This window comes from Macrotis lagotis, chromosome 4 (genome assembly GCF_037893015.1).
Source record: "Macrotis lagotis isolate mMagLag1 chromosome 4, bilby.v1.9.chrom.fasta, whole genome shotgun sequence".
NCBI classification, from domain to species: Eukaryota; Metazoa; Chordata; class Mammalia; order Peramelemorphia; family Peramelidae; genus Macrotis; species Macrotis lagotis.
This window is the reverse complement of record NC_133661.1, coordinates 36526749-36552400: the sequence shown is the minus strand read 5'-3', so window position 1 is coordinate 36552400 and position 25652 is coordinate 36526749. Positions and strand designations below refer to the sequence as shown.

Below are 25652 nucleotides of genomic sequence, written 5' to 3'. Positions count from 1 at the left end.
GGTGTAGGGTGAGTAAGGCAGTTAAATGGAGCAGTAGATACAGTGCCCGAATTGGAATCAGGAAGATCTCATCAAACACTTAAGAGGCTATGTGACCCTAGATAAGTCACTTCACCCTGTTTGCCTCAGTTTCCTCATCTGTAAAATGATCTGGAGAAGGAAATAGCAAATCAGTCACTCTTCTAAGAAAATACTACATGGGGTCAGGAAGAGTAAGACAAGACTGAAAAGCTTGAGCACATGGAAAGAGTGCAAAAATGAAGGCAGAGGATCTGAGTTCAAGTCTTCGCTTATATATTGCCTTAGCAAGTTGTCACTCCTCAGTTGTTTCATCTGTAAAATGGGGATAACAAATCACATTTCCTATCTTCAAGATAGGTTTGTTGGGGGGAAAGCATTTTGTAATGTTAAACTTGCTTCTAGGCCTCCTTAGTTTTTGTGACTTTTGTGCCATTTGACCATTGTCCAGTTTTTTCAACTCATACCCCGCAGGCTTTTTTCATCCATTCTTGTGTCTTTCATTTATTCATTCATTCTTTAGTCTGTGGAGGACTTGACTTTTCATCATTGTTCTCTTTGTGGTTCACTGTTTTCATGGTTTGCCCAGGCTACAGAAATGAGAGGTTAATGGTTGCTTCTGCCCTGACCAGAACCCATCTGGACCACTCTGCTAAGGTCTGGGTGCCAATTTTAGGGAGTATTTTGACAAGTTAAAAGATGTTTGGCAGAAGGAAGAGGGTAACCAGGAAGCAAAGGGGACTGGAGAACAGACTACATAGCTAATGAGAATTTATTAAGCCTACATCTGAGGATCAGCTGAAAGAATCAGAGATGTTTAGTCTAGGAAGAAGACATAATAAGAGAATGGACTGACTGTCTTCAGGCTTTTCAATAGTGGAAATAGGATTAGACTTGTTCCAGAGGAGAGGAGATGCAGCATGTAGGAGATAGGGGAGGGGGAGTGCAGAGAAGCAGAAAACTTCTAACAATCGGAGTTGTCTAAATGTAGATTGGGCAGCCTCAAAGTATCAACAGGCAGCTTTCCATTCTAGACATTTTTTAAGGATCTCATGAAAAGCACTGGTATTATATAGAGATAAAAATATTCCCTTAGGGAGCTTACAATGTCATTCAATTAATTGAATATTTATTATTGAACTACAGTGTGCCATTCACTGGAATATGCAAATGATCCTGCTCTCAGAGTCTTGTATTCTACCTCTGGAAACATAGACATACACATATACTTGCATATGCCTATGCATATAGACCATACAATTCACCCACAAAATAGACAAGTGCACGCATATTTACACATTCACACACATGGCACACATACATAGAAAGTTGCACCTGCACATGACATACACACACATCCACATATACATATACATATATATACCACTACAGTCTATATGTATATATACATATATATATATATATATATGTTTTGATAAGTTGCAAGATATCTTATAGCTAGAAGAGATGATGATGATGTGTGTCCTTCATGTTCGAAGAAGACCATGACATCAGGGAGCTGATACCATGACAAGCGCATGAGTTGGATTTTAATGAAAGGGTGCTGTGCTAAGTCACCAGCCTCACTTTCTCTTCCAGAGCCATCTGGGTCCAGTGGCCAGAGATCAATCAGGATGACAAGACAAAGCAGACCAGGTGAAGTGACTTGCTCTAGGCCACAAAGTATATGAGACTGGATTCAAACTCCCATCCTCTTGATTCCAAGGTCACCTAGCTGCCTCTGTGATTGTGTGTGTGTGTGTGTGTGTGTGTGTGTGTGTGTGTGTGTGTGTGTGTGGTAGAAGGCTCTAGTAGCAGACAAGAGAGTTTATACAAAGGCAGAGATGGTAGATGAGATGCTGTGTGTAAGGAACCATAAGATAAATGTAGATGGATTGGAGACCAAGGGAAGGAGGTTGATGTGTGCCAAACATAATGCAATCTTTAAATGCCAAAATAAGAAATTTTAATTTGGCGCTAATGGTTGATACCCATTAGTTTTTGTTGAATAAGAGTACGTCAGAATTGTACTTTTAAAAACTCCAACTTTGTGGATGTGTGGAGGACAGATTAGAGAGGGGAGAGATGAGGTGGGGTAACCATCTAAGAGTTTATTATAACTAGTCCTCTAGGTAGAGAGTAATAAGGCTCCTTACACTGTGGTTGTAGCCCTGCTCGTGGAAGGAAGGGGATAGATGTAAAAAATGCTTTGGAGCTAGAATCAACAGGACTGGGCAACTGATTGAGTTTAAGTGGCTTGAGGGAGAGATTGAGGATGATATAAGAGGGTGAATCTGACTGGAAGAAAGATGGGGATTTGCAAAAGGAGTGGGTTTGGCAGGAAAGAAGATGAGTTCTGTTTTGACATGCTAAGTCTGAGATCCCTAGGAGATGATGAGTTGGAATGTCTAGGAGGCAATTGGTGATATCTCTGTTTTCAAAGTTGGGTTGGATTAGATGACCAATGTGATTCTAAATTTACCATGACAGACATTGTTTTGGTTTAATGTTGGCAATTTGCCATTAGTCTAGATGTGCCTATGAAACTAATATTTGCATCCTTTCCAACTTGGCATCTTGGTCCTTGACCTCTTCAAGACCTCCTTGAGCTTTGGGTATTTCCTTCCTCACTTCTCCATACTGTTTCATGATATCATCCCCAACACTGAACAGCAGGTGGTGAAAAGACACATTCAATTCCACGTGGTTATTGGACAAGATCTATTTCTTTTCTTTCTAATTATCTGTACATTTAAAATGAAGGTTTTTGAACAGTTAAATGGAATTTCTCTATGTAATATATAGTGGAGACCTCCCAGAAGATCATCACTAGATGACTGACCATCCTTGAGAGATTTTTATTAAGGTCACGGCAACTCATAAAACTATTCTCCTGAGTTAAAGAGAAGTTGTGATTTGTTTCAAGGGAGCTAACAGCACACCATGAAAGAACTCAGAAAGAGAGATTTGTGAAGTGATGAATAAAGAGAGGGTCAGTTACCCGATTTAATGGTTTCTCTTAAAAAATATTTTATTTGGTTTTAGTCAGGAATAGCCAGGAAACACACAAATGATTGCCTACTACCTCACAAAGAGGTGTTTGGAATGTTTGTCTCGTTCACTAAGGAATTCATCTATTAAAAAACAGAACAAAAAACTCATGCACCAGACACAAGTGTGATAAAGTTATAAGGGTAAATAAAGGTAGAATTGAAGCTCACAAAGAAATGACTTTCAAGTGTGATTCTAGGTATGTTGGGGTATATTTTCTTCTGAGAGAATAAAGTTAGAAAATTATACAGGAATCAAGGGCCCTTGTCAACATTTAATGACTGAGTATCAATATTGACTAGGCCTCTAGAAATCTCTCTTTCCTCATCCATTAAGAGGGAGTGTGACTTTAGATGTAGAATAAAAACATATTTTAAATTTTATTACTTAATCATTCAAGGTTATTTATTCAACAACTATTTTTTATTTTTATTTTTTTTAGTTTTTTCCAAGGCAATGGGTTAAATGATTTTCCCAAGGCCACACAGCTAGGTAAGTATTAAGTGTCTGATGCCACATTTGAACTCAGGTCCTCCTGACTCCAGGGCTGGTGCTCTATCCACTGTGCCACCTAGCCACCCCCACAACTACTTTTTAAACAGTTTCCCTTTGAGTACAACATCTCTGTTTGGGGATCTTGTAAAAATTCCTTAAATGTTATAGTTCATTCCCTTAGTTAGTTTATAAGCTTTGCTATGGGTGTCTGTTCTTCCTTAAAGCTAACCTTACTTGAGAGAGAAGTGGATTTTTGCTTCAGTTCTATATTTACCCCTGTAGTTTTATCATCCTTGTATCTAGTGCATGGGGTTTTGTTTTTGATGGATGTTGAATTCTTTAATGGAAGAAACCAATATAGCCAAAATGATTAACTTCCCTCAGACCAAATATTACCATTTTTGACATTTTAGTTTCAACTCCTCTTTTGGTGAGTCATTTTTGTGAATACAAAGAAAAGTGACAACGAGCTGAAGTACATAATTTTATTCTAAATAATCATTACTGAAACACATTTATTTTGAGTTTTGATTATTGTTCCTTTCTCATCCTTACTGTAGATAGAGGTGTTGATGAATACCGAAGTCACTGAAAGATGGAGCACAGGTTCGCTGGCGGTGGTGGGAAAAAGCCTAATTCTTGATGTGATTTCAATAGCAGGTTCTTCCTAGTAGGTTAAGTGACCTTGGGCAAACTCTTTCCCTGCCCTGACCCTGAATGCATTACTCTGTCAAACCAGATGATCTCAGAAGTCCCTGCATCTTTAACAGGAGAGTTATAACTATGAAATTTTTTTAAAAATTAGAACAAGTTGCCTTGGATCATTGAATGGAAGCAGCAGAGATCCTTCTATACCACTAGAGCCACGCCAGAGGGACTTCTGAAGTGGAATGGGGGGAAAGCAGAGAAATAAGGGCTAAAGTAGAGTTTACTGAAGTCACTAGGGAAAAGGAAGCAGCGGTCTGGTAGTTTCCTATGTAATGAATTCTTTTTACCAACTAAGTGTTGCTTAGTATTCTTTTTTTCTTTTTAGTTTTTGCGAGGCAGTGGGGTTAAGTGATTTGCCCAAGGTCACACAGCTAGGTAGTTATTAGATGTCTGAGGTGGGATTTGAACTCAGGTCCTCCTGACTCCAGGACTGGTGTTCTATCTACTGCCCCACCTAGCTGCCCCACTACTTAGTATTTCTTTACAGCTAAAGGGTAGAAAGTGAGTTCAATACCGCCCCCCCATCAATTTCTCTGTCCAAGTTTATAGGTTTAATAATCTATGAATCTATGAAAAAATAAGGAAATTGTTATTTCCAAATTTTTAAATAATGATAAATTTCAGTTTTACTTTAAGAATTCTTAAACTGAAGGAAAATGAAGGGGAATGAAGGGGGTTATTAAACTGAAGGGTGGGATGGAAAATATTTAGTAATAAAAGGGAAATTATGAGCCCAGTAGGTTTCAGGTGCCACACCGGAAGGATCCTGGTTTTCTCCACACCCACTTTCCTCATCTCTAAAGCAAGAGAATTGAATTAGCTGTTCTTTAGGAGGCTCAATTATGCTCAAATGCTATGACCCTAGGAAGGGTAAGTTTTATTACTTCTGGTTTACCCTTTATCTCCCATGAGTATTAAGTTATTAGCACTGTCCATAATAGATCCTTCTTGTTGGAAAACATAGCCATTCTGTTGAGCTGCCATTTTCTTTTTTCCTCCAATTTTTAGAAACATTTTTATTTAAAGCTTTTGAGTTCCAAATTCTATCCCTCTCTCCCTCCCCGAGACATAAGCAATCAGAAATAGGTTATACATGTGCAATTATGTAAACCATTTCTATCTTAGTCATTTTGTACAAGAAAACTAGAATAACAATGAAAGAAAGAAAGTGAAAACAGCATGCTTCACTCTGTAGTCAATCAATATCATCCGTTCTTCCTCTGGAGGCGGATAATATGCTTCATTATTAGACCTTTGGGATTGTCTTGGATCACTGTATTGTTGAGAAGAGCTGAGCCATTCACAATTCTTCATTGAACGATATTGTCCTTGCTGTGTCCAACATTCTCCCGACTTCATAATATTTCAGTTCATGGAAGTATTTCCAGGTTTTTCTGAAATCATTCTGCTTGTCATTTCTTGTATACAATCATACAATGGCATCCTTTGATCTTCAATGGTTAGTCACCCCAAAAAAGGAGCTGCCATTTTATTGAGCAAGTCAAGGCCCCTAGGTTACCTTGATGTTTCCAACATCAGAATATAGCCTCCTCAGGGACAGAGGCAATGTTTTTGCCTTTCTTTGCATCCTCATCACTTAGCAACCTGTTTAATAAATTCAGGTTGACTTGACTAAAGAGTTGAACTCTTTTCCCATAGGATGCTCCTCAAGAGAGGTAGAAAAGAAATGGAAAAGAAACCAAGGAAGAGTTCTAGAAAAACTGCCAGTCTCAGAAAAGGTAGAGAGTCCCCCCACCCCAAAGTACTAGGTGACTCTGAAAGGGGTGAAGGGCAGCTCTGCCTTGCCCTATCCCTCCATTGAGGTGCTTCAAATCTGATACTCAAGGCACAGTCTTTTAGACCACCGTAGGTCTTGAGGCCAGAAGGAAGCACCATAGGCTCCCATGGGAATATTCTTTCATCCTCAGGATAACGTTGAACCCAGAGCACCCCAAGCATGAGGTTGAGTACCAAATGTGCTTTGGCTAAAGGCTATCAGGGAGCATGTGGGGATAATAAAGAGGTGCTACAGATATCATGGTCCAAGACCATCCTCTTTGGGAAGAGGAACTAGGGTGTTCAGGTCTTAAACACCAGGAAGCCACCCAACGCGGTCCCACTGGGATCCCTCCTGGCCAGGGAGCCCTTGGTGAGCTCGAACCACACCCTCTCCCCCTTCTGCAGCTCAGCCACTGCAAAGGTGGCTGCAGTGCTTCCTCCCGTGGCCATAGGCATCTCAGAGCCATTAGAGACCGACGTTCTGAGTCGGCCCCCGAGCACAAGCTGGCCCTCACCTAGTCCTGGGCCGAACTCGGCGCTCACAGCAATCAGGTAGACACCACGCTCTGGGGCTCGGAAGAAGCCGTGCTCTGGGGAGTAGCAGTCCCCGACATTCAGGTAAGTGGCATTGAACTTCACGGGTCGCCGAAGGCCATGGGTCCCTTGGGGAAAGCCAACATAGAAGGCCGCCGATGGGCCTGGAAAGTGGACAAGAAAGAACAGAGGTCATTCAAGGATGTTATCAGAGGTCAGAAAGGACCTGAGTTTGAAATCTGACACTGCCTGTGTGACTTTGGGCAAGTCACTTCACTTGGCCAGGCCTCAGTTTCCTTATCTGAAAAATGTAGGATGCTGGAGAAGAACCTCTAAGGGTCTGTGAGTACATGAAAATGGCATGTTTTCTAGTCCTATCCTCACTGCAGCCCCCTCCTCCCCCCCAGACAGGGAGAGAGTGGCAAGGGTTATTCCAGTTTTACAGACAGGGAAAGCGAGACAATGAGGGCTTATGTATATCTTGTCCAAAGTTGCACAGCTAATGAATAGTAGTGTAGTGTCTCCTAGGTCTAAGCCTTATATTTTCCCAAATGCATCCCATTTACCCACCTGAATCCCAAACCCAAGACAAGGATCATAATAGCTAATAATAATAATAATAATAATAATAAAAGAGTTAGTATTATTTAAATAGCCCTTTTGCAGTTTCAGGGTGTTTAAATAACTAACATTTCTATAGTGCTTGCCAATTATTAATTCTTTTGAACCTCACTACAGCCCTAGGAGATTCTTTATTTTACAGACGAGGAAACTGAGGCAGCCAGAGAAAGTGAGTCTCTGAGGCTTGCTCCTTGAGACAAGTCTACCTGACTGCAAACTCTTCATTACCCACCCAGGATTATTTTGCCCTCTTCAGTACGCGGGCTGCCTCATTTATTCAGAGCGAGATATTAGTTCCTTTCTACTTCACTTCATTGGCTTAAACAAGCATCTCTTCTCTCCCTCAAATTTGGCAAATATTTAGTCAACTGGATGATAGAAATTAAATAGTCACTTTATGTCCCAGGTCTAAAGTAAACATTACAGAGTTGGCCTGGGAGAGACAGGGTTTGTTCTGTCGAGATGAGTTGCTATCATTATTAACATTATTATTATTTTATTATCAGCATCAGCATTCAGCAGACGTTATTTTTCTGTGGAGAGAAGATACTTTATGCTTTTATATATTTTCTTCCCATTAAAAAAATAATTTAGATTTTTGCCTTCAGAGCAATCAAAAATCAATCAAGGAAATCTTAATTAGCACCTATTATATCCTCAGTTAGGGGCATATAGCAGCAGCTAGGTAGTCCAGTAGACAGAACTCTGGAATTGAGTCATGAACACATTAATTCAAATCCAACCTCAGATACTATGTGACCCTAGACAAGTTCCTCCACCCTGCTTGCCTCAGTTTCCTCACCTGTAAAATGAGCTAAAGAAGAATATAAACCACTTTGTATCTTTGCCAAGAAAATCCCAAATAGGGTCAGGAATAGTTGGGCATGACTGAAATGACTGAAAAACATATATCCAGCCTTGATTGGGGGTGCTCTGGGGTAGACAGAAGATTGGTTACAGATTTATTTTTTTATTTTTTAAGGTTTTTTTGCAAGGCAATGGGGTTAAGTGGCTTGCCCAAGGCCACACAGCTAGGTAATTATTAAGTGTCTGAGGCCGGATTTGAACCCAGGTACTCCTGACTGTAGAGCCGGTGCTTTATCCACTGCACCACCTAGCCACCCCAGTTACAGATTTAGAACTGGAAGCAGTCTAAAAGTACTCTAATCCACTCTTCTTGTTTTACAGATACAAGAAGGAAAAATTTACCAACAAGGTCCCAGAGAGCAAATGGCAGAGCTGAGATTTGAATCCAGCTCCTTCCATCCCAATCTGACGTTTTCCTGCACCACATTATTTTATTGTGGGTGATTATCTGTGATCTGAGATCTTGGGGTAATGTAATGCAAATAAAAATCTAAAATTATTGTTCTTGCTCCTAATCTGGGGTACTTACAAGAGGGAGAGAGGATGCAGAGAAATCAGTCTGGTAGATTCAGGGTCATTCCATCCTTCCACTGAAGGAGTTAAGTGTTTTTTGAAATTCATCTAGTTGACTGTTCCAGTGGGTTCCCTTGCCTCTCCCCCAATCCTCTCAACTAAACTTTAACCAAACTTTTCTATTAGCTTCCAAGTCCCACTTTGATCTCCTTATCTATTATAACCATTTCATTCCTCAAGGAAGTGAAGTATCCTGCGATTAACTATGGCAACTGAGGCTGTGACTTAGCACGGCACCCCCTCAATCAAATCCAATTCACGTGCTTGTCCTAGCAACACCACCCTGATGTCATGGTCTCCTTGGAGAATGGAGGAACAAATATCATAATCATTATTGTTAACCATTCTACAGAAGGAAGGTCAATTTACCTGGGTATTCTCTCACCCCCAGTTCATGATATTACTTTTATCTTTCCCTTTTTGGTCTCCTTTTCTGGATTACTATTTGTCTCGCTGTAAATGTGTGTGTGTAGGATTTTTAATTTTACCAAGTGGTTTTCATGATAGTTCCATGGCTTAGGTGCTATCTTTATCATTATTCTCATTTCACAAATAAGGAAACTAAATCTCAGAAAAAACTGAATAATCTGTCCAGGTTTATGAAGCTTAACAGAAGTTATACTTTGGTTCCTGTCTGAGGTAATAATTTCTTTATTATATTCTTTATTGATATTCTGATCTAATGAAATACTCCTATTCCTCTCCCTAATTCCAGTTCACTGGGAAAAAACTATCCATGTGAGATCAAAGGACTTGACCTCACATCCCCTCTCAACCACTTGCTATATGTATGACCTTGGGTAAATCACTTCAGACTTGGTTTTCTCCTATGTAAAATGAGAAACTTGAACTAGATGTTCTCCCAAGCCTTGTTCAGATCTACATCTATGCCCTTACAACAAATGAAGATTTATATAGAGTCAGTTGGGTAGATGATAGCTGCTATCTTTTGTTCCCAAGGTGTTCTCCTGGAGGAAAATGTGATACCTAAGGCATATATCTTGAGAGGAAGCTGTGGATAGATCAGTAGACCTGGAGCCTGGAGGACCTGAGTTTATATCGTATCTCAGACACTTATTGGCTGTGTGATTCTGGGTAAGTTATTTTGCCTCTATCAGCTCAGGTTTCTTCTTTGTAAAATGGGGCTAATCATAGCCCCTCCTAGGATTGTCATGAACTGGTCGATGGTATTTAGATGATAGTAACTTTTATTCAGTGGTCTCCTCTCTCCTGGCCTCCATCAGCATCATAGAATTTTGGAACTGGAAGTGAATTTCCAGATCATTTAATTCAGTCTCTTCCTTTTATTGATAAGGAAACTTGTGTCTGTGGTGTATCTGTGTGTTGTGTGTGTGTTTGTGTGCACGTGTGTATACTTTGTTCAGTTGTATCTGACTCTTCGCCACCCCATTTTCTTGGTAAATGTGGTTTTCCATTTCCTTCTCCAGCTCATTTTACAGATGGGGAAACTGAGGCAAGTAGGTGAAGTGAGTGTCTGAACCCAGATTTAAACCCTGCCTCATTGTAGGTTCAGCACTATCCACTGTGGCGCCACCTGGTCTCACACAAATAACATGCCCATGTAGTAGGTGTCTCTGGGCTTTCTGCCATTGAATCTCCTGCCTCAACTGGTCCTTATAATGATTCTGTGGAGTAAACAGGCATTATCATCACCTGTATTTTACAGGCAAAGAAACCGAGGTCCAGGAAGGGGAAATCCACAATGGCTAATGGCAGAACTAGAAGATCTCAGGTCGCTGGACTCCCAGTTCCATTTTGTCTCAGTCTAATTGTGCAAACATATGGAATTGCTTCCATGTCATCTACCCAATCAGAAAGAGAACTCCTTGAAGGTGAGGTCTATGTCTTTACCTTATTTTGGCAGTGGTTAGCACACTGGAAGTGCTACACATACAGGAAGGGTCTAATGAGTGCTTATTCTTCTAATAAATGATCACTGATCTCAATACATTCAATTTAGATCAGTGAATAGCATAGAAACAATAAAGATTCTCAGGCTGCCATCTGGGGGGGTGGGGAGAGGGAAGGGAGGGTGGGGGGGAATTGTAAAATTCAAAACCTTACAAAAATGATAGGTAAAAACTATTGTATATAATTGGAAAACAAATAAAAAATTTTTTAAAAATTAAGTGAAATTTAATTTCACTTTACCCATAATGCAAGGAAAAAAATAAATAACCACTGACTTGTAAGGAAGAAGACAGGCTTTAAGTATGGCAGAGGGAAAAGAACACTAGACATTGCATTGGGGAAAAAATGGGTTCAAATACCAGCTCAACTGTGTGAACTTGGGCAAATTGCTTAACTTCTCTGAGGTTGCCTGTTTTTATTCATAAAATAGAGGAACTGGCCTGGGTCATCTCAAAAATTGAAATCCTGCTCGAAATCCTGGGAAAATGGCCTCCCTTTAGTATTCCTTTCAAAACAAAACAAAGTGGTCCTTTCTCACTAAATCAGAATGGCTTTCCATCATTTATTCAAGATTCAAAGAGTTTAGGTGACCCCTCATTGAAGACTATTAATAGCAATAGCCACTGTTTAGAGAGCTAGGTATAGAAAAACACTTTACAAATATTATCTCATTTAACCCTCACAGCAACCCTGGGAGAGAAGTGTTCTTATTATCATCCAAATCTTACAGAGGAAGAAACTAAGGCAGAGTGGAAATGACCTACCCAAGGTCACAAACTAGTGAGTAAGCTATATTTATACTTTGGTTTTCCTGAGGGTGGATCCATTGTTCTGCACACTAACTCACCATTTAGCTACTTCTTGAAGCAGAAAACCATTTATCGGGCATATGGTAGCGGGGTCCCTTGGTGGGGTTCGATGGACAACCTTCAGATTCCTGTTCTGCTCTGAGATAGTATGAGTCTGGAACAGGGAGATCCAGAACCTTGGGTGGTGGCTTTGGCCAGGATGTCATTCTACTTGTTGCCAGGTGGTGGGGCTGTAACATAACAGGTCTGGGCACCAGGCTTTGCCATGCTCCCTCCTGAATCTCTACCACACTCTCTAGATGTGAGGAGTAAGGAGAGCCCCCAGCTGATCTGGGGTCCAGCTGGGGTCCAGACTGGGTTCTCTCTGGGGAAGAGGAGATGGCATGAGGGCTCCTGCTTCCTCCACTGAGAAGATGGAATCCCACTCCATTTTTTTCAGTTGAAAAGGAATTGGACTGAGATTAAGAGGGGCTAGAACCAACAAACATTCATTGCTGCCAACTCAGGGATGGGTGCTAGGGTGGTCTTGTATCATTCTGCTGTTATACTATTGTTAGCTATAAAATGAGAATATTACAAAATTTAAAGGGGCTTTAAAAATGTGACCTATCATCATCTTTACTGTTTTACTACAGAAAAAGAAAATACTTAGGCACTACCAGCCTCTGAAATCAAAGATGGAGTCATGGTGTAGAAGTCTATCCCACCCTGATTCAGGAGGACAAAAGGTCCAGGTTGGCCTTTGGTGCTTGCCATGACTGTGGCAGCCTCCTAGTAAGGGAGTTGCCCAGCTAACTCCTTCATGGCCATTTCCTTTCCCTGGGCTGAAAGGGTCCTAGGGAAATACAGTATCGGGCACCCTGAAGTAGCTCTGCTTGGCCTTCTCTCCTCTCCTCCAGGCTTGCAAGTTATCCCAACCCCCTTCCTCTCAGAAGCCTCCTATGCTGCAGAAGAAATAAAGGCCAGCTAGCAGAAAGTCCCTCTTCTCTCTGTTCTGCTTCTCACTGATCAACTTGACTTTTTCCTCATTCTTTGATCTTTTTCTCTAGTCTCTGATGAAGGAGGTGACTTTCTTTGCAGGTCATTAAGGCCAACCAGGTGGCAACAAGACACCTGGGTGGTGTGGTGGGTAGAGCTCCGGACCCGCTGGAGTCAAGAAGACCTGAGTTCAAATATGACCTTAGGAGCTATGTGACTCTGGGTAAGTCACTTCTGTTTCTCTCAATTTCTTCAATTATAAATTGGGGAGCATGATAGTCCTTCCTTCTCAGGGTTGTTTTGAGAATCAAGGGATATCTTTGTCAAATGTTCTTCTAACTTTAAAAGGCTATGTAAATGCTATCTGCTATGATTATTATTATTATTATTAATTGTTATTATTATCAGGATGCTAGGTGGTGCAGTGCAAAGAGCACCAGCTCTGGACTCAGGAGACCTGAGTTCAAATTTAGCTGTGGACTAGTCACTGTGACTATGGTCTAGTCACTTCACCCTGATTGCCTCACATCCAGGACCATATCCAGTCATTCTGATTCCTATATCACCCCTGGACCCAATAGCTCCAGAGGAGAAACTGAGGCTGTGACTTAGCATGGCATCCCCTCAGTCAAATCGAATTCGTGTGCTTGTCCTGGCATCACCACCCTGATGTCATGGTCTCCTTGGAGAACGGAGGAACAAATATCATCATTATTATTAACTATTCTACAGAAGAAAGTTCAATTTATCTGGGTATTCTCTCATCCCCCAGTTCATGACATTACTTTTATATTTTCCTTTTTGGCCTCCTTTTCTGGATTACTATTTGTCTTGCTGTGTGTGTGTGTGTATGTGTGTGTGTAATACAGAGTCTACAGTCCTATGCAAGGAACAGTCAGGTGCTCAGTGTCACTGGATGATGTGGCACATAAAAGAATGAAGGGGACTGGCTAGGAAGGACTTTGGAAGTCAGAACATTTTATATTTAGTAGTCATTAGGAGTCACTGGAGAATATTGAATGGGGAGGGAATAGACTATGGTCAGAACCATGTTTTAGGAAGATCACTTTGACAGATGAGTGAAGGTTGGAGTTGGTGGAGACTTGGATTAAACAGACCCCACTAGCAGCTATTACATTACTCTAGGCAGGAGGCCTACACCAGGGCAGTGGTAGTTCCAGAGGAGAGAAGGGGGCACATTAGAGAGATGTTACAAAGGTCATCTCCAGAGACTCTGGGAATAAATTGGATGTGAGGGGGAAAAAGAGACTGAGAAGTCAAGGCTACCATCTCTATAGCACCTACTATGAGATGGGTACCATGCTAAGTGTTTTTTTAAACAAATATTACCTCACTTGATCTTTACAACTCTGAGAGGTAGATGCTGTTATGTCTCATATTTTACAGAAGTGGAAACTAGGGCAAATAGGGGTTAAATGACTTGCCCAAAGTTAGAATGTGAGAAAGTATCTGAGACCACATTTGAACTCAGGTTTTCCTGACTCTAAGCCCAACACTCTAGTCACTACACCACCTGGCTGCATCATAAATGTGTCTTCATTGAATATAACTCCTAAATTAGCATCCTGAGTGACTACAATAAGGGAAACCCCCTCAACAATAATAGACAAGTTAGGAAGAAGAGAGATTGGGAGGGGAAAAATGACATTCTGTATTGGATGTGTTGAGTTTAAGGTCTCTGAGACATCCAGTTTCAGGTGGGGATGAAAGACTAAGGTTGGGGCTGGACAAACAAATCTGTAAGTCCTTTGCATAGATATGTTTGATAGTTGAAACCATAGGAGCTGCTGAGATCACCAAGTGAAGTAATAGAGAAAGAGAAGAGAAAAGGGCCCAACACAGAGCCTGGGGGATCCCCACTGGTGGTAGGTGTGGCCTGGTCAAAGATCCAGCATAAAGGACAGAAATATCAATTGGGAGAACCAGTTGGGAGCCACTGGAGCAATGCCATGGAAACCAGATAGAAGAAAATGTAGAGGAGAGAGAATGATTAATAGTGTCAAAGGATGAAGAGAAATCAAGGATGTAGACTGAAGAAATACTATTAGATTTGGCCATTCAAATCATTGGTAACCCTGGAGAGTGCAATGTCAGTTGAATGATAAGGCTGGAAGCAAGATGATAAAAAAGGGAGAGGAGAGGAAACAGCAACCCCTTTTGTGGACAGCCTTCTCAAGGAATTTAGCCACAAAAGAGAGAAGAAATAGAGGATTCAGAGTGAATGCATGTGCATGCATGAATATGTGTGTGTGTGTGTGTGTGTGTGTGTGTGTGTGTGTGTGTGTGTGTGTGCTTACACATACGAATATAAAAGATCAGCCCAAGACTCCATGATGGCCTCATTTTCTAGCACTTCTGTTAGTGACCTATCTCATCTGTTTCCATGGATTCAATTATCATCCCAATAGATGATTCCCAGATCAGTATATTTGGCTCTCCTGAGCTCCTGAGCTCCAGCCCCTTATCATCACTTGTCTTTTGGACATTTTCAATCTAGTGTTCAATGAACGCCTCAGACTCACCTTGTCCAGAACAGTCATCCTTTTTTTCTTGCCTTCCCCATTTCTGCCAAGGTGAGGGTCAACTTGAGAAATTTTCCATTTTTTTCCCTTTCCCTCAGTCTCCATTTTCAATTATGACCAAGTCTTGTTACTTCTGTCTCTATATTATCTATACTGCTTCTTTCCACTCAAAAAGTCACTGTCCTGGGGCGGCTAGGTGGCGTAGTGGATAAAGCACCGGCCTTGGAGTCAGGAGTGCCTGGGTTCAAATCCGGTCTCAGACACTTAATAATGACCTAGCTGTGTGGCCTTGGGCAAGCCACTTAACCCCGTTTGCCTTGCAAAAAAAAAAAGTCACTGTCCTCATCCAGTCACAACCATCTCCTGATTGCTTTCCCTTCCTTGAATCTCCCTGCTCTTCAATCTATCCTATACACAGCTGCCATATTGAATTCCTGAAACACAGATCTGACTTCCCTTCTCAACTATCCCCCCCCCTTCACCTCAGCCAAAAAGGCTCTAAGAATTTCCTTTTGCCTTGAGAACAAAATGCAAGTTTCTCAGTTCAACATATAAGGTCCTGCATAATCTGTCTCCAGCTGACTTTTCCTGGGTGGATATACTACTCTCATTCACTCTGTTTACTAACCAGACCAGCCTCCAATTGTTTCCAGAATATGACATTCCCTCTCTGTATTTTTGTTTAGGCTGTTGTTCCCTAAGCCTTGAAGACCCTCCCGTCTGACTCCTAAAATTCCCAACTTCCATCAAGGTTAAGCCCAGGTGCTGCCTCCTCTTTGAGACCTATCCCTAAGCCCCACCAGGTGACATCTAGAGATTGTGAATCAGCTCCTTGAACACCTCTGGGGCAGTTTCCAGTTTAGATTTGCATCCCAAATCCTTGGCAGAAACAGGGAAGTGACAAGAGGGAGAGATTTAGGGAAAAAGGTGATTTCCATTTTAGATATACTGGCTTTGAGATGCCTGTGGGATGGACTGTTCAAGAGATCTGGTAGATAGTAGTAGTAGGAGCAGCAACAGTAACAGTAGTAATAGTAGTAGCAGTAGTAGTAGCAGTAGCAACAGCAGTGGCAGTAGCAGCAGTAATAGTAGTGGTAGCAGCAGGAATAGTAGTAAGAAAAAAATCAGGGGAGAGATATCATAAAATACAGTGAGAAAAGACTATTTATGAGGGAATCATGAATTTTGGTAACTGGGCCTTTGCTGCCTTTAGTTTTAGCCATTTTGGCCTGGTGTCCTTCTGCTTCGCCCCTAGTCAAAGGAAGGATCTCAACACTATTCTTTCCTGCAGCTGTTCATGCTTTCCTACTGGTTATCCAGAGGTCTGTCAGAAATGGTGTTTGCTCTAGGGAAGTGTATCACTTGATTAAATAATGCCAGGCAAAATCCCTTTGACTATGAGTGTGTTTGGAAGTGTTGCACCTGTCAGACATCCTTGGGAAATGAAAAATGATCATGAGTTTCACCTCCTTCTCATCCCTCAAGTGGGTACTTGCCCTCTCGAAGTGATGTATTCTTGGTAGTAACCACTGAACTCGAGTTATTTCTATTATCAGGCTAGTGGATTGGAGGAAATGTTAGAGTCCCTCCTTTTGTAGCTGATCAGCAATTCTTGAGAGCTGGCTGGTGACAACAATTTGGTTTAGAAGGTATTCACCCTAGGGGCTCATGGAGGGGTGTGGTGTTCTTGCTACTGAATGGAATTCCATTCTGAATTTCCATTTTGTATTTAAATTTTCATTTTGTATTTGGATGTTTGGTCAAATAAACTAAAGGTAGAATAATGTTTAGACAATGGGAAAGTGTACAAGTCTGATTCTGTTATTCCCCCCCCTACTCAAGAAAAAGTATGACTCCCTATCATCTCTAGGACCAAAGAAAACTCTTCACAATCTGGCTCCTTCCTAGCTTTCTAGTCTTCTTCTACCTCTTTCTACTTTCTCAACACTGTCCTCTCCTCCCTTGTACAAATCACTCCATCTCTCATTTCTATGTCTTTGCAACCCCATGTCTGGAAGCTCTCCCTCCTTACTTCTGCCTTCTGCCTTCTGCCTTCTCTGACTTCCTTCAAGACTCACCTCACATCCCACTTTTCCAGGGAGCCTTTTCCAGTACTCTCTTCCCAAACCTAGTTAATGCCTTCCCTCTGTGGTTCAAAATGATTTTTTTTTTGAAATTTCATTTAACCAGAGCCTTCTCATTTAAATTTTCTAGTTTGGAGAAGAGCTTCTCTTAGGTAAGTTACTTTAGGCTTCAGTTTCCTTGTCTGTCAAATGAGAGGTTTAGACTTGATTTGTGACATCCTTTCCAATTCTAAATCTATGAACTTAGAAACAGTTTCACATGTTAAAGAACAGTCAAGAAGGCTAATAATGGAGAAAACACTATTGTATTTTAGCAATTGAGACTTCATTGGTGACCTGGAAGGTCTGTGGGTTGGGAGGCTAGATTGTAAAGGTCTAAAATGGGAATGGGAATTGAAGACGTGGAAGCAACTGATGCAATGCCATAGGTAAGTTAATTAATGACTTTCTGGGGGTCAGTCATCCATCCTCAACAGAGTGTGTGCTAAAGCAGAAATAACATTAGCTTTGGATTCAATCTATAAATATTTACAAAGTGCTTATTATGTTCCAGGAGAGTGGGGTTCAATTTCTGATTAGGAATATGAGAGTTTTCTGAAATATATAAACACTATGTAAATGTAGGGTGATGAGATGGATAAAAAAGCATTGTTTTAATTGTTATCATTATCAACATTTATTTATTTACTTTAACCAGATCTGCAATTTTATGTGTGTAGGGACAACTCTCCTCCAGTGGCAATTAACTAACGCTCTGCAATTTATAGTTAAAGAGTTTTGCCTGTGGTCTGAGAAATTAAATCATTTGCCTAAGGTCACATGGGCCAGAATGTGTCAGAGATGGACTTGAACCTAGGTCTTCCTAATTTTGAGACTGGCTTCCTATAACGTTCAGTGGTATAGCAAAAAAGAATGTGTCTGGATTTGGAAGTCTAGCACTTGGGTTCAAATCCCACCTCTGTCTCCACTCTGACTACTGCCTCCCTGGCTGTCTTTTAAGTGGCAACTAATCTGCCACCTTCTACTAGGAACCTTTCCCAGACCATCCTAATGTCAGTGCCTTTGGAAAATTAGATGGCACCATAGTGTCTAGAACCCTGGGCCTGGAGTCAGGAAGAATTGAGTTCAAATATGTCCTCAGACATTTACCAGCTGTGAGATCTTGGGTAAGCCACTTCATCCTGTCTGCCTCAGTTTCCTTAGAACACTGTAAAATGAGCTGGAGAAGGAAGTGGTAATCCTCTCCAAGATCTTTGCCAAGAAAATTCCCAGTGGGGTCACAAAGAATGGGACGTGATGGATAATGATTGGACAACAGCAAATCCTCAGCTTTTAATCCTGAATATAACTTGCTTTGTAATATTTATTTGCATGTTGTCTCCCCTACTAGATCGTGAGCGCCTTGAAGGCAACAAGTGTCTTTTGTCTCTTTTTTGTATTCCCAGGGCTTGGCATATCATAGGTGCTTAATACATTTTGATTGATGGGTGCATTTGCTACCTCCCCTTATTTTATCATCAAATAGCATACTATTTGACCTTTAAGGGTCCTTCTAGCTTTAAATCTATTATTCTTATTTTGTGGAGATTTCCCTCATCCCACAATGGCCCTTGCATAGAAACCCCTCAAATACTTACCTTCTTCAAGGATCTTAGAGGTGTGGTCACTCCTCCCACTCCCCAGGATTGACTGCTCTCCCCATTTTTCCACTTGTTTCTTGTCCCTCCTTTGATTTGACTCATGTTCCCTCTTTTTCTTCTTTCCCTTTTTGCTGAGGATGGACTGAAGCTTCCCCAGGTCCAGGCTGACATTGGTGGCCACCAGCTCTCTATAGTTGCCAAACAGGCTCTGGAACAGCTGGAGATGTTGGTCCATGTCCTGCTTCATGTCTTTGACGACACTCTGGAGGCTGTCCATGGACAGGTTGAGAGGTAGTACCCCAGCAATATGGCAGCACCTTTGGCTATCACTTATCTGGGACTCAAATTTCTCTATCTGAGTGTTCAGGTGTGTAAGCTCACTCTTCAGATTGACCAGGTCATTTTCCTGGAGGCTGGCCCCATCTGAGGCTTCATGGTTGGGTTCCAGGTGTTCCAACTGGCTCAGACTGGTCTGCCTGGGATCTTGTGACCCACTTTCGCCAACACTCTCCAGTAAATCTACCCTCTCCCTGAGAGTCTGCAGGTTCACTTCCTGCTCATTCAGTCTGTCTGATGCATCCTCCAGGGCATCTTCCATTTGGAGGTAGGTCAAAGATAATCTGACATTCTCCTCTTCAGTTATCTCTTCCAACATTTCTTCTCCAAATAGAGTGGCTAGCACAGTCTGGTGCCTCAAGGCATCTTCTAGGAGGCTGCTGAAGGAACTATTGAGGTAGTGTATTTCCCTGAAGATGTGCCTGTCCACTCTCTTTAGCCCTTCCACCTCCCCTGCCAGAGCTTGCATCTGACTCTTGAGTAAGCCTACACTCACTTTGGTCTGGGTGATCTCCTCCTTTTGGGCATCCACAGACAAGGCAAGGTCCTCCACAGCATTGCGCAGAGCCTTGACTGAAGAGCTCTCCAGCATCTTTTGGTCCTCCAGGGTCAAGTGGGTTTCTTCTAGAAAACGAGTGGCATTTCTCTGGTCCTCCCGGAGGAGACTCAGGTCAAAGTATAATTTTTGACAATTGCAGTCCTTCACATATTTCATTAGGTCTGAATAGCTTCCCTGGAGGTGATGGAGGGTGTAGTTCAGATCCAGAATCTGCCTCTCAAAATCTTCTTTGATCTCCTCCATGATGAGGGACTTCTCCATTAAGATGACTCTGAGCTCTTCAATCATGACCTTGCTGTTTCCCCAAGTGTTTATTTGTCCTTCTAATCTGTTACCAAGCTCAAAGTTCTCATCAGAATCTATGAACAGTTCTTTGATATCTTCCTCATGCTTGGTGAGGGTCTCATTGAGTTGTCTAAGGGAACGCAGGATTTCATCGTCTTTCCTGTCAGAGGCAAAAGACAACTCAGAGAGATTGCTCTGCAGCTGTCCCAGCTTGATTTGTAAGTCCTCCTGTTCTTCCTTTGACTCTACTGTGCTGGAATTGGCAAGTAGCAGGTGAACTTCCTGGACCTTCTGGATCTTCTTCACCTTCAAATCAGTGTCTGCCTTGACCACAGACAGATTGTGATTCAAGGCAAGCTGTTGGTCATGCAACCGACTGTCTATGTCATGTCGCAGTTGGTTGACTTTTAGGATGTTTTCCTGGACTTTGGATTCAAACTTGGTGCCCAGCTCCTGGAGCTCTGTCTTGGGCACAGCCATCTCCTGGAATCTCTCAATATTCTGGCGATTGACCTCTACATCATGTGATAGGTTCCTCAGCCTATTAGAGAGATTCTGCAGGCTTTCATTGAAGTTTCTCCATATGGGGCTGAAGTGATTTTTCAGGAAGGTCTCCACATGGGGTAGGAGGACCTGTTGAAGGGATTGATCTGCAGACCCTGTAAGCAATAGATGGAAGTTTTCATATTGGGTCATGGTGGATAACTCCCATTTGGTGTGCCTGAATAGAGAAGATACTTCCTTCTTACCTCCACCCCAACTCACCAACTGAAGTTGAGGTCACTTTGGACTGAGGGTTGTATGAATAGCAATGATCATCTCCCATATCCTTGCCATAAGAAGCAAGGCATCCAGAACATGAGAAGGTAGAAGATCATTGTATTCTGTCCTGGTCAGGATATATTAAGAATGTAGGATTCAGTCTTTAGTGTCACATGTTTGTGAAACTCATTTATAAGCTGGAGAGATTCAAAAGGAGGATAACCAGAATGGCAAGGGTCTAGTGACCTTGCTTATATCAAGGCTACTTGAAGGAACAAGGGATGTTTATGCTGGAGAAAAGAAGCCTCAGAGGGTTCATGAGAACTACTATCCAGGATCTGAAGGATGGCCATGACAAAGAAGAACCAAGAGAACAGACAGGGAGCGACAACTCGATGAAAAATTTAGTTTTCAATGAGGACAAATTTTCTAACAATGTTATCTGTCCACAGGAAGAAATGGAGTGCCATGGGGCTGCTAGGTGGCACAGTGGATAGAGCACCAGCCCTGGTGTCAGGAGTACTTAAGTTGGGATCTAACCTCAGACACTTAATAATTACTTAGCTGTGTGAACTTGGGCAAGCCACTTAACCCCATTTGCCTTGCAAAAAAAAAAGAAATGGGGTGCCTTATCAGGTGGAGGCCTTCTCTTCACTAGTGGTTTGCATGATGACCTGGGAGGATGTGGTAAAGTGGTCATATGTGGGGCATCCTATAAGTCTCTGGGGATCTTTGAACTGTATAATTCTGGAATTCTATTACCTTTTCCAAGACCTCTAAACCAAATACTTCTTCAGAAATGATGGAGCACTCAATTTCCCTGCCTGTTAAGGTATTTGAGTATCTCCCTTATCAATAATCAAACAGTCAATCAATAAACATTTAGGTGTCTGATATGACAAGGCTATGTTAAGTGTTAGATACTGTTCTAAATTTACACCATTTACTTTATCTTTTCTTTTCTTTTCTTTTTTTTTGAGGCAATCGGGGTTGAGTGACTTGCCTAGGGTCCCCCAGCCAATAAGTGTCTCAGGCCAGATTTGAACTAGAAGCCTCCTGACTCCAGAGTTGGTGCTCTAATCAACTAGCTGCCATCTAGCTACCCCACCCCCATATTGAAATTTGCTTACCAAGTCCAGTCAGATTTGCCTTCATCTCTTCAGCCGTGTGGTTACTTTCCAGGGACTTTTGCAGGTCCAGAAGATTGCTGGTTGCCTGGTGGATATCATTCTGAAGGTCTGCCAAAAGACTCTCCTGTTGTTCCATTGCTCTCCGGAACTCCATGGGCTCTCCAGAAGTTGGGGCTGATTACAAGATTGAGATTCATTATAATACAGCCTATCTAGATGGGTTTGGGGTGGGAGAACATAATCCCCTGCTCTCACCCAGAGCTTATTTTATGAGAAATCTTTGGATTAGAGGGTTTTGATATTACAAAAGTAGTGAGTAATTTAGTACTCTCATCTAAGTTCATCATCTAGCTAATATTTAAATTCAACTCTGGGGGAGGGTACCAAGAAATACCTCCTTGACCCTGACCAAGTTTTGACCTCTTCCCAAAGGAACCAAATTCTTCCATTCTGTATGAATGTTCCTGGGACAGAGGTCAAAGTACATACCTGGCTATTTTGTACTTGATGAGAGGGACCCCAAGGAGAAGCAGAAAGGATTATTTCTGAAATATGAACTCTGCTCTCAGTGATTGGAAGTAGCCAATAGGCAACTGAGAGAAATGATTATTAATAATTTATGATTTGGAGAGATTCAGGTTTCTGCACTTTATCTAAAGTCCTCATTTCAAAGGTTCAGTCTCTAGAGGACATTGCTGAAAATGAGATTGGATTAACTTTCTTAACAATTTTGTTCAGACTCTAACCCATGTGGGGATCCATTGTGTTGTACTCAGGTTTTGGTGGGGACAAATTTTTTCAATAGACTGTCCAAGGTCCAAGACCAATGAATGATTGATCTGGGTATAGGGATAGTCTCTTTTTGACATGATATCACTCTGAGCTCCTCATCATAATATTCATTTTTCTTAATTAATTATTAACCAATCAGAGCTGATTGCCATCATCAGGAACCCCTTCTTTCAAGGATATAGAGACTTGACTACCACAGACTTCCTTTTATTAAAATTCTGGGGGCAGCTAGGTGGTGCAGTGGATAGAGCACCAGCTCTGCAGTCAGGAATACCTGGGTTCAAATCCAGCCTCAGACACTTAATAATTACCTAGCTGTGTGGCCTTGGGTAAGCCACTTAACCCTATTGCCTTGCAAAAACTTAAAAAAAATTCTGGCATTAATAATAAAATGACTAATTGCCCAGAAATTCTGTCTCTTGAACCTTTTATCAGTCATACAGCCAAGGGATGATTTGGATTAGATCTTGGAGTGGGAGGAAGTGGAATGGAAACCTCATGAAAATACATCATATCTATATGGTTATATTCTCATACCCATATGTATTTTTCCTTCTTTTTTTTTTTTTTTGAGGTAGTAAGTGACTTGCTCAGAGTTGCACAGTTAGTAAGCATTTGAGACCAGATTTGAACTCAGGTCCAATCTGACTCCAGGGCTGTTGCTCTATCCACTGTACCATTTAGCTTTCCATATATATATATATTTAAAATTTTTTATTTAAGGTGATTTAAAGTTTTTTATTTAGGGGATTAAGTGACTTGCCCAAGGTCACAAAGCTAGGCAATTATTAAGTATCAGAGGCTAGATTTGTAGTCAGGTCCTCCTGACTCCAGGGCTAGTGTCTATCCACTGCCCACCTAGCTGCCTCCCCATATGTATTTTTAATGTATGTAATTGTGGATATATTGGCTCCCCTATTCAATAATAAGATCCTTGAGGGCAGAGACAATTTTGACGTTTTTGGGTTTCCCCAGTATCTGACACATAACTAATGCCTAATAAATATTTGATGACTGACTGAAATGGCCCAGTCATGGCCAAAAACAAAGGCTAGTGAAGAGTACAGGGTCCCATGAATTGCTACTGTCTCACTTCCTGGGACATAGAGCAATCAATCTCCACAAACCCAAATGTCCCCATACAGGAAAACATCAAACCAGTTTCATGCTCCAGGGCCTCTTCCCAAGGGTCCTCCTTCCCTTTACTCTGGTCTTCCATTTCCGAGATCTGTAAAGGGTCTGTCAGAGAGAGGTGACAGAGGGCATCAGGTAAGTGCATAGAGAGATGTTAAGTTCCTTGAGCAGGTCATATGAAGAGTTAGGGAGATGGTCAAGATATGACTTTGGTCACATGTCTCTAAGTTCACCTTTCTATCTACTGGGCTACCAGAATTTCTCCCACGGCCAGGAAAGGTGAGAAAAACTGGGTGGAAGAACCAAACATTGTTCAAAGCATTTGATGGCAACAAGGAAGAAGGTGGGAAAGGGAAGGGGATCATCAAATTTAAAATCAGGTAGCACTTTTCTGAGCATCTTTTCTGATTCCTCATCATTTTACCAACGAGAAAACTGAGATTTAGAGGAGGGACACATTGAAACCCTGCTCAGTGATGCCAACCTGGCTGCAAGCAGTTAATACTAACATTTATAAGGTACTTTAGAGATGGCCTTACATAGGAGACATAGGATGTAGGTTCTGTGAGAAGGGAGAAGTAGAGGAAGAAGATGGATGCTAGGTAATGTAGCACATAGAGTTCTGGGCTTGGAGTCCAGATCTGAGTTCTAGTTATGTGACCCTAGGCAAGTCACTTAATCTCTGTTTTCCTCAGTTTCCTCAATGAAAAAATAATAGTACCTACTTCTAAGGGTTGTTGTGAGGATCAAACGAGATCATATCACAGTACTTGACCCCTAGTTGTTGTTTGTTCTTTGTTCTCAAAGAAGACCATGACACCAGGGAAGTGTTTCGATGACGAGCAAGTGAATTGGATTTGAGTAATGGGATGCTGTGTTAAGTCATCACCTCACTTTCTCCTCTGGAGTCATCTGGATCCAGTGGCCAGATATGGATCAGGATGACTGGAGATGGTCCTGGATATGAGGCAATTGGGGTTAAGTGACTTGCACAAGGTCACTCAGTTACTATGTATCAAGTGTCTGAGGCCAGATTTTTTTTTTGTTTTTAAAAGGCAATGGGTTAAGTGACTTACCCAAGGTCACACAATTAGGTAATTATTAAGTGTTTGAGGCTGAATTTGAACTCTGGTCCTCCTGACTCCAGGACTGGTGCTCTATTCACTGTACCACCTAGCTGGCCCCTATAGCCTATATATATAATGTATACAAATATATATATATTTTATATATATATAAATATATATATATATATATATAAATATATATATATATTATATATATGCCCTCCTCTTCCCCCTTCCCTGAATTTGAAGGAGATTGACAGTCAGGAAAAACCACAAGGAGGTGAGGGCCTTTCTCTTAGTCATCTAAGAGTTTCTTCCCTGTGAACAACATGATCAAAATGACCCCCTCCTATCTTTCCCCTCCCCTCTAACCTGGGGATCAGTCTCACCATAATGTTTGCAATCAGCACCACTGTACCCAGGACAGCACCTCCAGACCACAGAGGTGTGGACTTTCTGTTTCACCTGGTACACTGGCTTCAGGGAAACCTTGTACCTGCAAGAGGAGGAGACTTCAGTTGGCTGCTGGCTCAGCTTGCATGTGCATCTGCTCTGAAGAAAATCTGCAGGTTGCTAGGTTCACCCTCCCTTCTATTGCTTTCAACCTTGCCCCATCTTCACAACTGCTTTTTTCCTGCTGCTTCCTTTTGTCTGGAACCTTCTTGTTCCTCTCAAGTTGGAGCCAGACAGCCTCCTGCTATTTTCTCTTGGTATTGGGTAATGAGGAGAAAGAGAAAATGAGAGAGAGAGAGAGAGAGAGAGAGAGAGAGAGAGAGAGAGAGAGAGAGAGAGAGAGAGAAACAGAGACAGACACACAGAGACAGAGAGATAAAGAAAGACACCGAGAGAGATACAGATCCAGAGAGAGAGAGAGATACACACAGAGAGATAAAGACAGAGACACAAAGACACAGAGAGATAGAGTCAGAGACAGAGAAGACAAGCAGAGGCAGAG

General features: G+C 41.7%; 1 protein-coding gene across 3 annotated transcripts in view; it reads right to left on the bottom strand.

Annotated features, from left to right (window-relative positions):
* MMRN2 (multimerin 2) overlaps positions 1 to 25652 on the bottom strand; it is a 60080-nt gene that overhangs the window by 8053 nt on the left and 26375 nt on the right. The window contains exons 3-7 of one of the 3 annotated variants that reach the window (XM_074232543.1): positions 25087 to 25193; positions 23655 to 23735; positions 21705 to 21878; positions 18630 to 20471; positions 6567 to 6749 (exon numbers count right to left, since the gene is read on the bottom strand). In XM_074232543.1, the coding sequence (XP_074088644.1) occupies positions 6567 to 6749; positions 18630 to 20471; positions 21705 to 21878; positions 23655 to 23735; positions 25087 to 25193 (2387 nt within the window). Of the gene's footprint in view, positions 1 to 1425; positions 6750 to 18629; positions 20472 to 21704; positions 21879 to 23654; positions 23736 to 25086; positions 25194 to 25652 lie in introns of those variants that run through there. The other 2 variants (XM_074232542.1, XM_074232541.1) reach the window with 2 other exon arrangements.